At 38.8% G+C, this 15,325-nt stretch overlaps 1 protein-coding gene across 1 annotated transcript in view; it reads left to right on the plus strand.

Moving 5' to 3' along the window:
* Window positions 1-15,325, plus strand: part of ncam1a (neural cell adhesion molecule 1a) — a 242,290-nt gene that overhangs the window by 168,186 nt on the left and 58,779 nt on the right. Inside the window, exons 5-8 of the mRNA XM_054626545.1 lie at window positions 498-635; window positions 1,440-1,557; window positions 3,975-4,135; window positions 4,932-5,074. Of these exons, the coding sequence (XP_054482520.1) occupies window positions 498-635; window positions 1,440-1,557; window positions 3,975-4,135; window positions 4,932-5,074 (560 nt within the window). The remainder of the gene's footprint in view (window positions 1-497; window positions 636-1,439; window positions 1,558-3,974; window positions 4,136-4,931; window positions 5,075-15,325) is intronic.

Genomic DNA, 15,325 nt, shown 5'->3' on the forward strand with positions numbered 1-15,325 from the left:
GGTGTAGCCGGGAGTCACGCAGGGCTCTCTGTGTTCTTCCAACCACTGACTTGATTAACAGGGATAATTGGGACTTTTTTTTAATCTGACTCCAACTTCCCTTCCGAGCTTTTTCAGTGAAGCATTTCAGTTTTAAAATTCCCCTATTGAACTTTTTACTTGAGTTGATGCACATAGTCAGATTTCTCAAGATTGAAGGATATAATCATACTTAATTTCACACTTTCAGCAAGCCACTTGACGGCTTGCTCCTACATCTCAGATTTCCTTAAGCTATGGCATATACAGACGCCACTCCAGTTAAGTTAACTTTAACTGGCTTCTAGTTGGGAAAATACATGATTTCCATTAAGATCAACGTATTATTTCAAGATGGTACGAGAATGTATATATATCAATACTGGGCACATTGGTACATTTACTGTTTTTGCTGTGTGAATATAATCCGCATAGTCTTCGGTGATAAATGACTGTTCTCTTTGCCGTTCCTGTTTTAGTGCGATTCAGGATCGTGGAAAATGGCCACCTGCAGATCCGCGGCATCAAGAAGATCGATGAGGGCATGTACAACTGTGAGGCCCGTATCATGGCCAGGGGAGAGATTGACTTCAGGATGATCAAGGTCGTTGTTAATGGTAAGCACTGCCTGCATCTCTTTCACCTTCTGCTCCCTGCCTGTCCTGTTGCTCATGCAGGAGTTGTTGCTCAACATAGAAAGGTAACAGTAATGATGACCCTTAAAAAATCCTGGGAATGTTCTTTTTTTTAAATGAAAAATTACTTTTAACCCTTTTAGATCACATCCCTGGTGATATTGTGTACCATTTTACAATGTATGCCAAACAAACAGAAAAATAAATGTCTTTATATTTATTTTTCAAAATACAATTTTCTTCCCTGTAAAAGTTTGTTTAATACCCAGTGGGGTCACTCCTATAGAGCTACAGTGTCTGCGAAGTCTTACACAGACTCAACACCCAATAAACTGTATTTCATGGATGCCAGCCAACACAATTAACTAGGCTATACAAGCTTGCACACACATCACCAAGGATAATTTTGTTAACAATGAGGCCACTCACACATCTACACAAACACATATATTTATAATTATTTGTGAATAAATGTTGTGCAGTTTGCTTAATGGAAACTGCTGGACGAGTTAGCTTTAAAAGACATTTTAGTTACAATGCAGTTGACGCATATATATATATTAATAATAATAATATTTGTTGTTGAGGCTTTCAGGGCATCTCAAGTGTCGATAAAGGGGTTTCGGACCCCCATGAGTCTCAAAACAGGGATTTATTCACCTACTAATGCCTTTAGTTGAAATCTGTTGTGTATATCTAGATGTATCTTCAGAACACCACCTCAAAATGTTCATACATTTGCTGCATGTCCTCATTACTTTTCTATTTCCATCATCTTCTTTTCAGTGCTCCCCACCATCCGCACCAGGCTGTCAGATGTGAACGCTACAGCAGACATCGGTAGCTCTGCTTTGCTGGCCTGCGACGCAGACGGCTTCCCTGAACCCACCGTCACCTGGGCACAGTACGTCATTCCCCTGGCCTGTTTTGATTATTAGGATCAGGGATATATCTGAGATTTCACCAAAAAAAAAGTTATTATCAATAAGATACTACTTAGTTATTATCAATAAGATACTTGTTGTCAGGTCAGTCTCTTTGAACTGAATTCAGTAATATTTCAAGGAAGCCCCTCGGAACGAACACATCAACACTCCTGTTTTACTTCTCCTGAAACTTACATACCATACTTACATAACACAATGGCTGATTTTTAACACCCACCAGTCCGCCTATTCAAAAACATATCAAATTGAGATTTCAACGTGGTTCCTTAAACTGCCAAACATAGTTGCTTTCATTGCGCTCATTCAAATATATGCATATCCGTCTGTGCTCTTAACAAGCCCTTTGAATGGGTTCTTCAACAACAACTGGAAGCACAAATGCATGTCTCAGGTTTAGCACTAATCCACCGGGCTGGTAGTTTATGCGCCACTTTTTTAAATTAAGCCTTCTGATCAAGTCTGAGATATCAGAAATTGTAAACTTCCTTGCTCGCTGGTGATGCTGCCTGCCTCTTCTGGCCTTTTCTGGACAAACTGTTTGTGCCCTTGCTGAAATGCATAAGCACAAGATTCATTTCAGGGAGATGATGATGTAAAGTGTTGGTAAATAGGGCATAAATGAAATTTGCGTGGCCTTGCCTACAAATACTTGTGTGGGAGAGATGATACGATACATGCACTTACACTGTAACAAGTGCAAAAAGGCTTTGATGAGTATTATTACTTCCCACACACTATTTAAACTGCATTCCATTTTGATCTAGTTAGAGCGGTGATGTAGCATCTACAGCCATGTGGTGAATCTGCGCCTGGTTGCACCAGCTGCTTGTTAGTTTAAACATGGCGTATCCATAAAAATACAGTTGAGATTTAAACAAATCTAAAATGGAACTTCTAAGGCTAATAGAGCCAAATGAGTAAATAATACAAAACAAAATGAAAAATAATAAAAAGGAATATAGATTAAGCTTAGAGCAACTTGATGTGGGAGAGAAATTGGATCTAAAACCCTTGATGGGACGACAACGACAACGTCCCTGATTACAGTGATGGCTGCATTCTCATTTGATGCTGGATGTTTCTTAAGGTCTGATCTTCCATATTTTAACTGGGGGCTATAAGACATCTCAATAACCTGAGTTGAACAACTCGTCTTGTTGTACGATGGCATTCAATTTCATCTGAAGACAATAATGAATCAGCCGATCCGAGTCCTTAAGAGTAATTTATCAAATGTATTTATTTTTAACTTTATATAAATTCATGAATTCAAATGGGATCATTAAACATATTTTGTTGTCAGAGATGGTTGAATGAATGGCCTAATTAATCTTCCGAAACTGTGAATACAACCTGAAAATGAACGAGCAGTATACATTTAAGATGTGACATGCTGATTAAATAGGTATATGATATTGTCAAATAGCAGTTAACACTCTACATTCCAACATCATCTTTTGTCTAACCAGGTATTTCAAGGAGATCAGTAATGACTTTCCGAGCATGCATTTATCTTTAGCTGCCATAGTACATCTCAAGTACCTTCATTCAGTACGAATGAACGATGCTTGATCACCTCTCAAACTCTGACAGGTACAAATAACCAACATTAATTTCCTTCATACAGCTGTTAGCTCAATGTACATTCATATTCAAGGTGCATCATTTACTGGTGTCAAGCAACAGCGCTGTGCGAGGAATAAAGCTTTTTTTGCAGGAATGTTAGTGAACAAGACTATTGAACACCCAGATGCTGCTCACAGCTGTCTTCCATGGAGCAAAGCTGGGGTGTGATGTGGGTGTTGAGGCTGAAGGGAATGAAGCTCCTGGCCAGAACAGAGTTGAGACAGAAAGGGAGGTTGGAGGGAGGACAGATGGGTGGAGCAGTGAAAAAAGCAAGGGGGGTGTGTGTGTGAAGGAAGCTTGTTTGTTGTTTGTCATTCACTGTCTTCCTGCAAAATGCCTCAGGAAGGCTGCTACTCCAGGCACACAAATACTTACACAAACAGGAAATTGAAAGGTCTAGTGAAAACTTCTGCTTCTCAAGAGTGAAAGAGGGTTTTTCTCGAAACTGAAGGAAACATGCATCATCATTAAATTGGTGCATTCCCTGCTTAAAAACACAGATAAAAGGGCTAAATTAGAGCTGAGGCAAAGAAAAGCTGTGGAAATATTGGAGAAGTTTCTCCAGGGCGGCTTTTGTGTTCTCCAAGCCTTTGTTGTATACCAACTGCTTTCTTCCAGAGATAAAATCCCAAGCAGATCATTGTCAGCGAGTTAAGGAAGTTATTCAAAATCCCCTGAAGTCGTGTAGGAAAACCCTTGTGATATGAACCCCGCCATGTCTTTTTCCTCTTTCTTCCCTCTGCTACAGTAACAACGTTGTCCTTGAAACCGGTGATAAGTACAGCCTGAACGAGGATGGTTCGGAATTGGTAATAAAAGATGTCAAGAAAGTGGATGAAGGAGATTACACTTGCATCGCCAAGAACAAGGCGGGAGAAAAAACCGAGGAAGTCAGCCTGAACGTGTTCGGTAAGAGAATAACTCCATTCTTTTACAAAAGCATAACAGAGGCTATGGTTCCTTTCTCTCTCGATGGCCTTTTTCTTTTGTATGTATTGGCATTCACTGTGCACTTCTCCACAGCTGTTCCAGTGGCTTGGTGCAGAGTTACACAGCGTGAAGTGTACAGTGAAAAGCGTGCCCTATTGAAAACTAATTAAGCCACCCCTTAGGACATAGAAAGATATCGCACTAGAGCTTCTCTCCATGAGCAAATTTGCACCAGCCTCATGTAATCATGTGCTTGCAGCTCTATCATCAGTCAATGGGGTATGAAACCACAACTCTAATGAAGCCTGTCTGTATACTTGACTACGGTAATGCTAACAATATGTAATAGCTATTTAAAACTGCATTCATACATATTTTCAACATTGCATCAAATTACTATGTATTATATGCAAGATGTCACCCATGATGTTGAAAACCGGAGCAAATTATCAGCTCAGTCTGCAGCTGCTCTGCTGAGCTTTTTAGCCTCTGATAGCTTATTGTTTCGGTTTCACCAACTCCACTAACCATCAACCCTGTTTCATCAATTTGTGTACAACACCTGCCCAGCATAAAGCAACAGATATTGTTGTTAGCAACTAGATTTAAAGGGTGGCAAACATCCAGTATGTGAAGAGCTACAGTGTCTTTTGTTCCTCAGGAACTGGTGGAGACAAAAAGAGACCAAAAAGAGAATTCATTCAACTTACACTCATCAACTGGCCACATGGGCAATTGTTTGCTAACATTTTTGCCATTTTTATCTTGTTTCTAGTGCAACCCAGGATTACCTACCTGAGTAACCAGACCGCCTCAGAGTTTGACGACCAGGTCGCCCTGACCTGTGAGGCCTCGGGCGACCCCACACCCACCATCTCCTGGAGTTTCCAAAACAGGGTATTCACCGAAGGAGAGCAGGTACTCATTTTGTGCTTCTTTTTTTGGACAGTACCACTTTCAAACAGTACACTTTGGGAACACAGGCTTTTTACTATCCAGATCCAGATCCAGATTAAAAACCAAATAAAAAGTTGCAACAAATGTCCTTCAAACAGATCTTTGGGAATAGACACACTCTAGATATAAATATCTGTATTGCAGAATTGGCGCATTTCAGAAAGTAAAAAAAATGTCCACTCATATGTATGTGAACTTGTTGAATAATTGCTTTTATAGCAAACCTCCAGTAAATTGACATTTTTATCAGAAAACTCCAATCCATCACAAAACCTAAACATCCACCAATATTCGCACACAATTCAGGCACCGGTCCCCTGACCTGCATTGCTCATTTACTGTCCTTTATTTCCAGCCCTCCCATCTTACATAGATCAGCCAATCAGTTGAAAATGCTCTCTGTGCTTCATAAACTCAAAACTTCTTATTCCCTCTTTGTACAGTAAAGTTTGGACTCTCTAAACTTTTGGTAGCCTTCTCCTATACTGCTGGAATTGCATCAATGATTTTGTACGTTTCCGTCATGAATGCTTGAGGAGAGAGTGTGCAGATTGCCATAAAACCAATTTCCAGACGGCTCCATGGCCTGCTATTCCCCAGCGTTGTTAAAAGTACATGTAACTCAATATTAATCATTAGCATTTAAAAGGGAATATTTTTATGAAAATAGTATGGAAAGTGCTCCTTGGAATTTCAGAGAAAGAATAAATGAGAGTGAATTTGAATGGGGGGAAAATGATTTCAGTGAAATTAGCTTTTAATTTTTGCCGTTTCTTGGAGTCTCTCTATCTGAAAATCAGATTGTTTTGAGCTCAGCTTTGCTACTCTGGCAAACTTCTTTAATAATCCACTTTACAAATGAGTTGGTCATTTTTCTCAGGATGAACATGATTTAAAAGTAAAGACGTCCTTGCACGTCAAGCCACATAAGGGTCATCATTTTTTCGTCAAGCGTTGGTATATATCCTTGTTTTTTCTCTTCATGTACTGCAGGAGCGTTGGCGATAACACTGGATTTAAGCTTTGACTATAGAACATAGGAAAATGCTCCTTAAGACTTGGAGCTATGAATACCATCCTTATGCTTTTTGTCCATTACAGTGTTCACAGCAGTTAGCAGTCACCAGACTAGAGAGAGAATCTCATCCCTAGTCTATTATTATGCTCTTATCAACTCATTAAAATGGTATAATTTTGAAAAATCCATCTTAACGGTCTTTTCTGAAAAACTGCATCATGTGAGCAGTAGACGGATTAGTCACTTCAGAGGGGTAATTTCCTGCTGTGAATGCAATAAACAGTATTAAGATAATTACCTTTCTGCCTCGAGCAGGTTTGTTGATTCAGGAACACCTCACACTCCGGTTCTTGCTTCAGCGTGCATTAGATACGGCAAAAATAATAATACATCTTAATATTCTGATGTAAAATGGTAGTTAGGCACTGTGTATTCTCCTTTCATAGGTTCCCGTAACCTGGGTTGTGGACTGGCGCTAAGCTTTGAGAACTTTGCTACCAGATCCCAATGAAACAATATGATTTGGCAAGAAAAGCTGAATAATAAAAATGTAAATGTATTGGTTATTTTTGCAGTCATACTTTAGAATAGGGGGTAGAACGTGCTGCATTTAAATCACTCCCTGTCACGTCCAATACATAATTTTTTACCAAAGTAGGCCATTGTAAATTGGATATTGCCTAATAATTAATCATTTTAGAGCTCAACGGTAAATGCCAACTTTTTGAAAAGCTCTGGTTTCAGAAGAGAAATTCTAAACAAAAACTAAACTAAACCAATCATTATCAATCTAAAAACAAATAGACAGACTTAGCTAATCAAATGTTTTCATTATTTTTGTAATATAAGACCAAGTTTCCAAACGTGCCGCCATGTTGGTCCATTTTGAAGTCCTTGAACAGACCATGAAGCAGCACGTACGAACACATACCCTCACCAGCCGTTCACGGGAGTGGTTAACTGTTTCATGGTAACAGCAAGCTCCATCAATCAGAGACGTTGGTGTTGAACTTTAGGATTGTGGGTAGTGTTGTACTCCTCCTTGCCATCGCGAATAAAAGCTTTTTAAAAATACAATGAGGTTAACGTCATACAGATTTGTGGCTTCTACAAGAGCACATTCCATAGTAGCTCATGGTAAGTCTACCTCGGATGGTCAAAAAATGATGGCTATTAATCAAAATCCTTGATTCAGAATATTAACTTAGATTGTGTTTTTCGTAGCCTCACTGTTCTCTCTGAAATACAAAAGCAAACAAAGTTAAAGATCGCGTTCTCTTTTGTGCTCTCTTGTGTGTTCTCTTGCTTGGTTACTTAGCAGGAACCCCATACCTGACATTACCAAACACAGTTATTCTGTGACTCTTACAAATAATGTATGTGCATGTAACAATAGATGTTCTATTCCTGGAGACACATAAAGTAAATGCAGCAAAAACACTTGTGCTGCCATGTCCCAGAGGACAGTGAGTTACACAATGTTCGGGCCACACTGGCCTATTTTACTTCACAGCTCTGTCCAGCTGCATTCAGCTAGTGCTGTGTGATGAATTATAGAAAATCAGATATGTCACTGTGAGATGAACCGTTCTACCTTGGTATGACAGCATCAAACTAAAAAAGACCAGGGTTATGACATACTGTAGCATCCTTGCTAGTGGTACCAGTTAAAATCAATACGGATGAGCAAGGGCTGGTGTTATTCTGTATTTCTCTTATTGTCAACAAATCCCATGAAAGACCAAAACCAATAGTGCGTTAAGTGTTAAAACACAAAGGTTTTGAATTTACAGCAACGGGATGTTGTACAGTCAGTGCAGCAGGGATGTGTTTAGTTTTTAGATAACAATGGAGGTCTATGGCAAAGAGAGATTAGCTGTATCATTGGACAGTCAATACTTGTTAAGGTTCCAATTGAATGCAAAGCAAATATTAGACATGGCATTATTGCATATCAATTTAATGGAGTGGGCATACATTTTCCCTGAGCCAAAGATGGATCAAAAATGTCTCTACTTGAATTAAATTATTTACTTATCCCAAGGCTTAAAGGCTCCAGGTCATAAATGTAAGGACAAACACGGTTGCAGCTACGTATTTACACTTGGAACAATTGGATTAATACGTTGTTCTTGTCGTTTCATGAGTTTTGTCTTATAATGTAAAAAATGATTATCTTTTAAGCAGTGACAAGATGCATCATCCATTCAGATTATGACAAATTTAGACCAGCGGTGCAACCATTTAGAATGAACTGGCAATTACCAAAATTGGAGCCGAACAATTGTTAAAATGTTGGAACACTCTGGCAATGTGTTATCAATATCATATCTTTAAAAAAAAAAAAAAGATATAATATGCATAGTAAACTTCCATGTTAAACTGTCACCATACTGTCCACCCATTTTTCTCTTTTGCTTTTCTGTGGGGGAGAAACATAATTGAAATAATAAACTTTTATTAACACTCCTTCCACTATTTGCTATTACCTCTGAAAAGTGTAGCTCCTTTCTGATTTTATATTTCTTTTTGGGACCAACAGTGTCATTTTTGTGTTCTATGCAAATAATTGACTATGCAGATTTCCACCAGATTATGCGGAAGCAGTTGTAGTTAGTCAATTATCAATTAGGAAAATGACAGCGGCAAAACAATCTTTTTTAAATTTTATATCCAAACTCTTGCCATGTATTTACCGGGTTGACATGTTTGCTCAAACAAGCCTTCATCAAGGGCTCAGATGAAACTTCATAAATTCAATCCAGAACCTTCCCACTATCATGAATAGGTTTCTATTTTTTGAGGCTGCCTTCAATGCCGTCAAACCAAGACTTTTATAATCCTGCCCAAGGGAGTGATGGGGTTTATTTGGCGCATTTATACCATAACAGGCTTAGCAAACTAATTTGCTCAGGAAAACCTCTTGGATAAGTTGTTTAAAATTACAATAGCATATGGTTGCATATCAACAGCAAAAGCATTTCAACTTCAAGCTCAATTAGTCATTGAAGCACATTAATCACTGTGACATTTCCATATGAAAAGCAAGGATGAAAGAGATAGGATGAATGAAATCAGGGATTTCCAATATGTTGATGCATTATTTTTACCTTTCTGGTTAATGCAAGGCATCCTAGCTTTGTGGAATTGGGTGTTGCGCCAACTGTTTAAATGCGTACAAAAGGTGTTATTGCTGTTAATCCATCTCAGTTCCATGCTGGGAGAAATGAAACATAATGACGATACCATGGTAACTTTTTCACAGAATAACAAAGAGTTACAGCAGTGTGTCGGTAGTGTGCTTAATACACTAGTGCTGGATGAAGCATAAAGTACTGATTTGAACAACCTCATGACATTTCTTTCCACAGCCAAACTTCCCAATTTTTCGACTCTAGCTTCTAAGAATGTCATTATCAGATGATCAGAAGAGAATTTGATTCAGCTATGGTGTCCCTAGTTTTTCCTATTAACTGAGCCATTTATCACTGCCAATCAGTGGAAGCATTCACACAGCACACTGCATTCATGGCTGTTTTTGCGAGTTACTGAATCTTATCTTCCACCTGCAAGACAGGACTTGCCTGTTGCCACTCATAGTTGTCAAACCGTATCTTCTTCCATTTACAGCCTGTCATCGTCCCTCCCTTTCCTATCTATCACTGTCGGATTGATTGTGATTCAATGCTGCTGCAATCAGAAAATCCCACTGAACATTTGGTGATAGCTGTTACTAATTTTACATCGGATCATCATTCATCATTAGTCCATTTTCTGTTTCCAATTCCCATTCCAGTTCTACATCATATCAGCTTAGACTACAAGAGCACAGACACATTAAGAATAATGTGAAATGACAGAACGTAATTTTACTTGCTGCCGGTATCCGTTTATAACTTCACTGTCTTGCAAAAATGATATCAATTGTTATTACGCTATTATCTCTTAAGAAAGGATTTCGGTGTGGTTGTGTTCCTTAGGTTCTTTCCACATAGTCACCATATGTTTCCTTACACCCTGAGAGTATAATTATTATGCGAATGTACATAACTTCAATCAATGGAAGACATGTGGTGCTCACCAGTCTTCTGCACATACATGACCGAGTTAATTAAAACAGAACGTCACTGATTAGGAGAACAAAGTCCTTAGATACATCTAATGGATCACTCATAATTAGTCTCAAGGCCCTGTTTTCTCTCGTCGTGCCTCCAAATTCTGCGTTATTACAATACATTAATTAATATCCGACTGAGAAGCCCACATGCTGCTTTAGGAAAATCCAGTATGGCATTTTGACCAGTTCTGTAAATTCCCTGACTGCATTGAAATGCCAAGTCAGAAATCCTGACAGTCCTTGAAGAAACCTTTTTTAACCGGTTTTAATATCGCTCATGATCTGTTGTAAATATTTAATAGAGAAGTGTAATTTATTCATGACAGAATCATGAGAAAAATCATTCCATTTATTCCAATGTGAAAGAAATTCCCTATAATGCTCATTTGTGGTTTAGCTAATTGAGTATATATAAAATGTCAGTATTCATACATGTCTAAGCCCCTTGGTCATAAATCATGTATATTGCACATAACTGCTGCACGTTCCAAAGCATGTAGCAGTGTTGTAGATGTTAAAAGTACCTTTCAGGCAAGCATTGGTTTCCATTTGTTTCACTTGGGTATGAAAATCAATGCACATTCCTGAAAGTTGAGTTTGGTAATCTATCATAGTAAGCATTATGTCTGCATTAGTTTTGATCAAAGTTACATTACTGTTGCATGGTATAAACAATAGCAGACACAAAGTTCATTGTGATGGATTACCTAACTCAACCAAGCAATTTCAAAGTCACTGCAGGTTGATTTCCCTAACATGTTTTAAATGGATGTAAATTAAAAAAAAAATACCCAGAGGCTAGAAAATGCACTCTGGTGTGTGGACAATGACTGGCTGCAATTTGTTTGTAGCCAATGAGCTAAAACATTCAGAATCACAGGTATGGTCCTTCAAACATGAAAGCATTGCACATGTCCTGCAGGTACATTGAGTCTGCACAAAGCTTACGTTGCTCCTCTGTGTCGCTGTTTGTCTTTGCTTCCTCTGTGTTTGTCCCCTCTAGGCTTCTTGGACGCGACCAGACCAATATGAGGTATGGCTACTAAATATGGTAGCCTAACTCTAGTTGTAATAGCCTTAACTTGCACAGTAGACCACCCCTTTTCAACTGCAGAGCAGAAGTGTTGTCATTCAGCCCACAGTTAGCGCTCACTACATTTAGTTGTGCACTTAATATGTAGACCATTAGACACGTAGTACAGTACATTTAATCCACTTAGTTCCAGTAGACATTAAACCCGCTCTATTTACTTGTCCCCGTTTACTTTTTGTCAGTCACAGTATCTCAAAGTGGATGTTGACCATAAAGCACGCTGCTATTTCCTGCTGCATGGTCTGGTTAGTTCTCCGACTTTGCTCAATTGAGGGCAGAAACAAATTCCTGCGCTGGGTTGTTGATAGCCCAGCATCTCCACTACGTCGCATAGAAAACACTGTCTGCTCTGCCATGGCGCTAACTAACAAAGCTCTACTAAATCTTAACAGAGTGGTTTTAAATTGGTGTAGCCGACTATCATATGTCTGTTTGCATGTTTTTACTTCAACAAAACACATCAGCAGCTGACACGTCTAATCAGAGGGGGAGTAAAATCATCTAAGGCCTCATTTATATGTTGGTCTTACCGGGTCAGTCGAGCCAAATGACAAGAAAAAACAAGTTTTCTTGCAGGCAGGTTTTGGGATAGATGTCTCTCAGATTTCTGTGCCCAGCCAACTGCAACGGAAGCAGATGGAATTCCTTTTGTGGTGTGATCATTTAAGGTTCAGACATTACAAGGGCTTACGATTTCGTAACATCCCAAAGATCACATTTAACAAGATTTCAAGAATCAAACCTTAGCATGCCATGGCAAATGATGACAAACGTATTCAATTATGAAACAATATTAGTGCTTTTATACACCAGCTCCCTGCTGTGGTGTTTGATTGGAGACAAACATGCAAACCCTTGGCCCTCCTCAAAGTGAGAACTACTGTTCTTAGATAAAACTGACACAATTTAACACACTAACTTAACTCACTGCCACGCGAACGACAAGGGAGGCAATTAATTTATTTTACTAAGCTTCTCTGTGAGAATACTCTATAAACCCCATGAACCAATGTTACCTTTAATAAAAGAGCACACAGTAAATTATCTTGTGCAGCTCAGCATTCTGGACTGTGTGCAAGAACTCTGCCGACACTGACAATGTGAAGAGTCTCTGCACACAGACCAGTCCTTACAACTTGTTTTTTTCTAAAATCATACAATTAATCTCTTATTTGTTTAAGTAATTTCACCGTCCAATGACATAATTCAGTGCTTGAATTGCTACTTCCCTATTTTCACTTTCTAAATTTATTTCAATTATTTGATCACCTGGATGTGTTTAACGCATCCCTGCTAACCCTTTCTCCTCCAAAATTACATTCTGTACGACTAACATGCATTTTCAATTAAGTTTTGAGGGAAATACATTTTCTCATGGATTACGCAGGTTTAAAGGTTTGACTTTAGAAATTGAAAAAAAACATTAAAGGGTTGGTGAGGTAACAAACCTACTTGGTCAGGCTTAGGAAAACATTATGATTTAGTTCAAAATAAGTATGTTTCTTATGCTTTTTAAGTTAGGAGCATAAATTACAATAAGTCAACACCGACTCTTTGACCCACCCATCCAGCCCCACCTCCTACGTTTTCTACAAACTATAATAAGAAACTTATATGCGATATGTCTAAAACCAATATGGTCAAAGCTATATTTCCCTCAAAACATTATTGACAATGCAGTTTCGTTGTATTGGAACGTCATTTTAAGGAGACCAGGCCATCCCGGCATTTTATTCATGTCACATTGATGAACAGTCACCTGGATTTCAGGTTGTGGGATTTAAGGCTGTAGCATATGTAATATTTAGTGATTTTCTCATTAAGTTATGATTTTTTTTTACCACAGTATTATGTGGAGAATGTGGTACTCGTAGGTGGTTTCATATTTGATATGATGTTGTCTTTCCTGTAGCTTGTTTTTCTTTCGTAGATGACCAGCTATTAGTAGATGTAAAGTAGCCGTTTGCTGTAGTTAAGCACTGCTCTTTGTCAGTAGATGATTGCCAGTCGATAGATGTGTTCGTAGTTCATCTTCTAAACGGCTTACTGTTCCTTTTCTCTTTTTTCCCCTGGTTTCCCTAACTGCTTATCTCTACAGACTGTCAGGAATAAGAGTAAAAATAGTGTTTAACCTGATACAGCAGCTTATATCTGGCTGCGTAGATAAAAGCATTGAAGGCAGGAATACCATAAAACTAACGTGTCTTATGATCTGTGGTGAAGATACCGGTCTTCATATTGTTTGTGTCTGAAGATATTGTCAGTCTATGGTTCTGCACAGCAGTGAAGACAGAAATGCTTCCACGTTAAATATTTTGATGTAGCCCACCATAGAAAATCAACTGCCAATGAATGCACTTCTATTGCACTGTGATCTAACTGATCTGTCGTCACCAACAACAGTTTATGTCCTGCTTGCAGCAGCTAAACTCAGCTCTGTGATAGGCATAAATCAGGCCTCTAACAAGCAGGCATTATGTGATTAGTCTTGACGATGAATGGACCCTGAATGGTGGTATTATGCTAAAGAGAACTGCAAAGCCTGTACAGTGTGTCTTTATTTAATCGAGAAGTGCACTTCAGAAAGCAGGGTGACACTTGAGCCAGATCAAGGTCTGAGTATAATAACAAGCCCACTGAATGCCAATGATGTTAGCAGCGCTGAACAGAGCTTCCAAGCAATCGTCGTCAACTCAAGGTCCAGAACGCTCACAAGGCTGTGTTTTTACCACAAATTTGGATTACGGTTCATCAGTCATTAGTAAAGAAAGTACTCATAGATAGTCCAGACTAAAAAATGGAAGCAAGGTAATTCTATTATGTGTTTTTGTGAGCAGCTTGGATGTAATTTAATGTCTAACTGCACCACTTATCAACTATGATAAGTATAACTTAGAGTCACGGTAAGTAACTTGGCACCAGGGCTCTTGGCCCACCGGGGCATACCGAGTGTCAACATTTTTGTCTTTAGTTGACATGGAGCACTTGAATGCACCATTAGTTTTAATTTCTGGAAGAGACGCACGTTGACCTTCATGTGTCACATCCAGCCCCCGGATTGGGAGACAATTTATCATAAATTGTATTCTGGGTGCAGTGGCCAATTTAAAACACTGTTGGCTCAGCTTGTCAGGCTCAGCTTTACTAAGGAAACACAGCTCTACTTTTTATCAGTTTAATTATCCTTTTTAATGGCAGAATTTTACTTTACTTTTACTTAGTGTAAGATCTTTCAGGAGTTGCGGTCAGGTCTATTGATCTTGATTGGTCAGGCAGATGGATTTTCACATCACAGCAAGAAGGACAACAGCAAACACAATAACCACCATGTTATTACAGCATCTGTATTGACTAGAGCAACATGTACTTTAAAAGAGATGAACAATGGAGAATGTTTGTTGGACAAATGAGGGCAGACCCTCAATTGTAATCAGGGTTATAGATTAGGGCGGCCATACAGTGGAGCTGGAGTCAGCAATTAGTAAAGAAAAAGTGTACCAGAGGATTTGTTAGAGTCTTGCAGAAGCATGGATACATCACATTGCCAAAATATGCAGGATAAAGATAAAGGATTATAGCAGAATTAAGGATCCAAAATGCGTGCCGCAGGGCAAACTGAAAAAGAGTTGTTAGACATGCCTTTTACAAAAGTTCCTCAGTGGGAAAGGGCAACAATCTATAATGCTACAGTCTAAAACCAGCAGAAAACCAGCAGGTCGTTCCTAGTTGGCATTATGTATTTACAGAAATCCAATGCAACATTAATGCCGCATTCATGTATTTTTATAGAGTCAGTAGGGCTGTACAGGTGTTGAAGAGGTGCTAACAGGATAAAAATAAAACAAAATCCTTGCACCTGTAAAACAGGTCTTTGCACCTTTAATACTGTAAAAAGCTTCCCTTGTGACAGCTTGGATTTAAATGTCGTACAAATAGAAGCATCAGATATAAAGAATGAACTGGGTTTGTTTGGTGCCTGTTCTG

Source organism: Anoplopoma fimbria, chromosome 24 (genome assembly GCF_027596085.1).
Source record: "Anoplopoma fimbria isolate UVic2021 breed Golden Eagle Sablefish chromosome 24, Afim_UVic_2022, whole genome shotgun sequence".
Taxonomy (NCBI): domain Eukaryota; kingdom Metazoa; phylum Chordata; class Actinopteri; order Perciformes; family Anoplopomatidae; genus Anoplopoma; species Anoplopoma fimbria.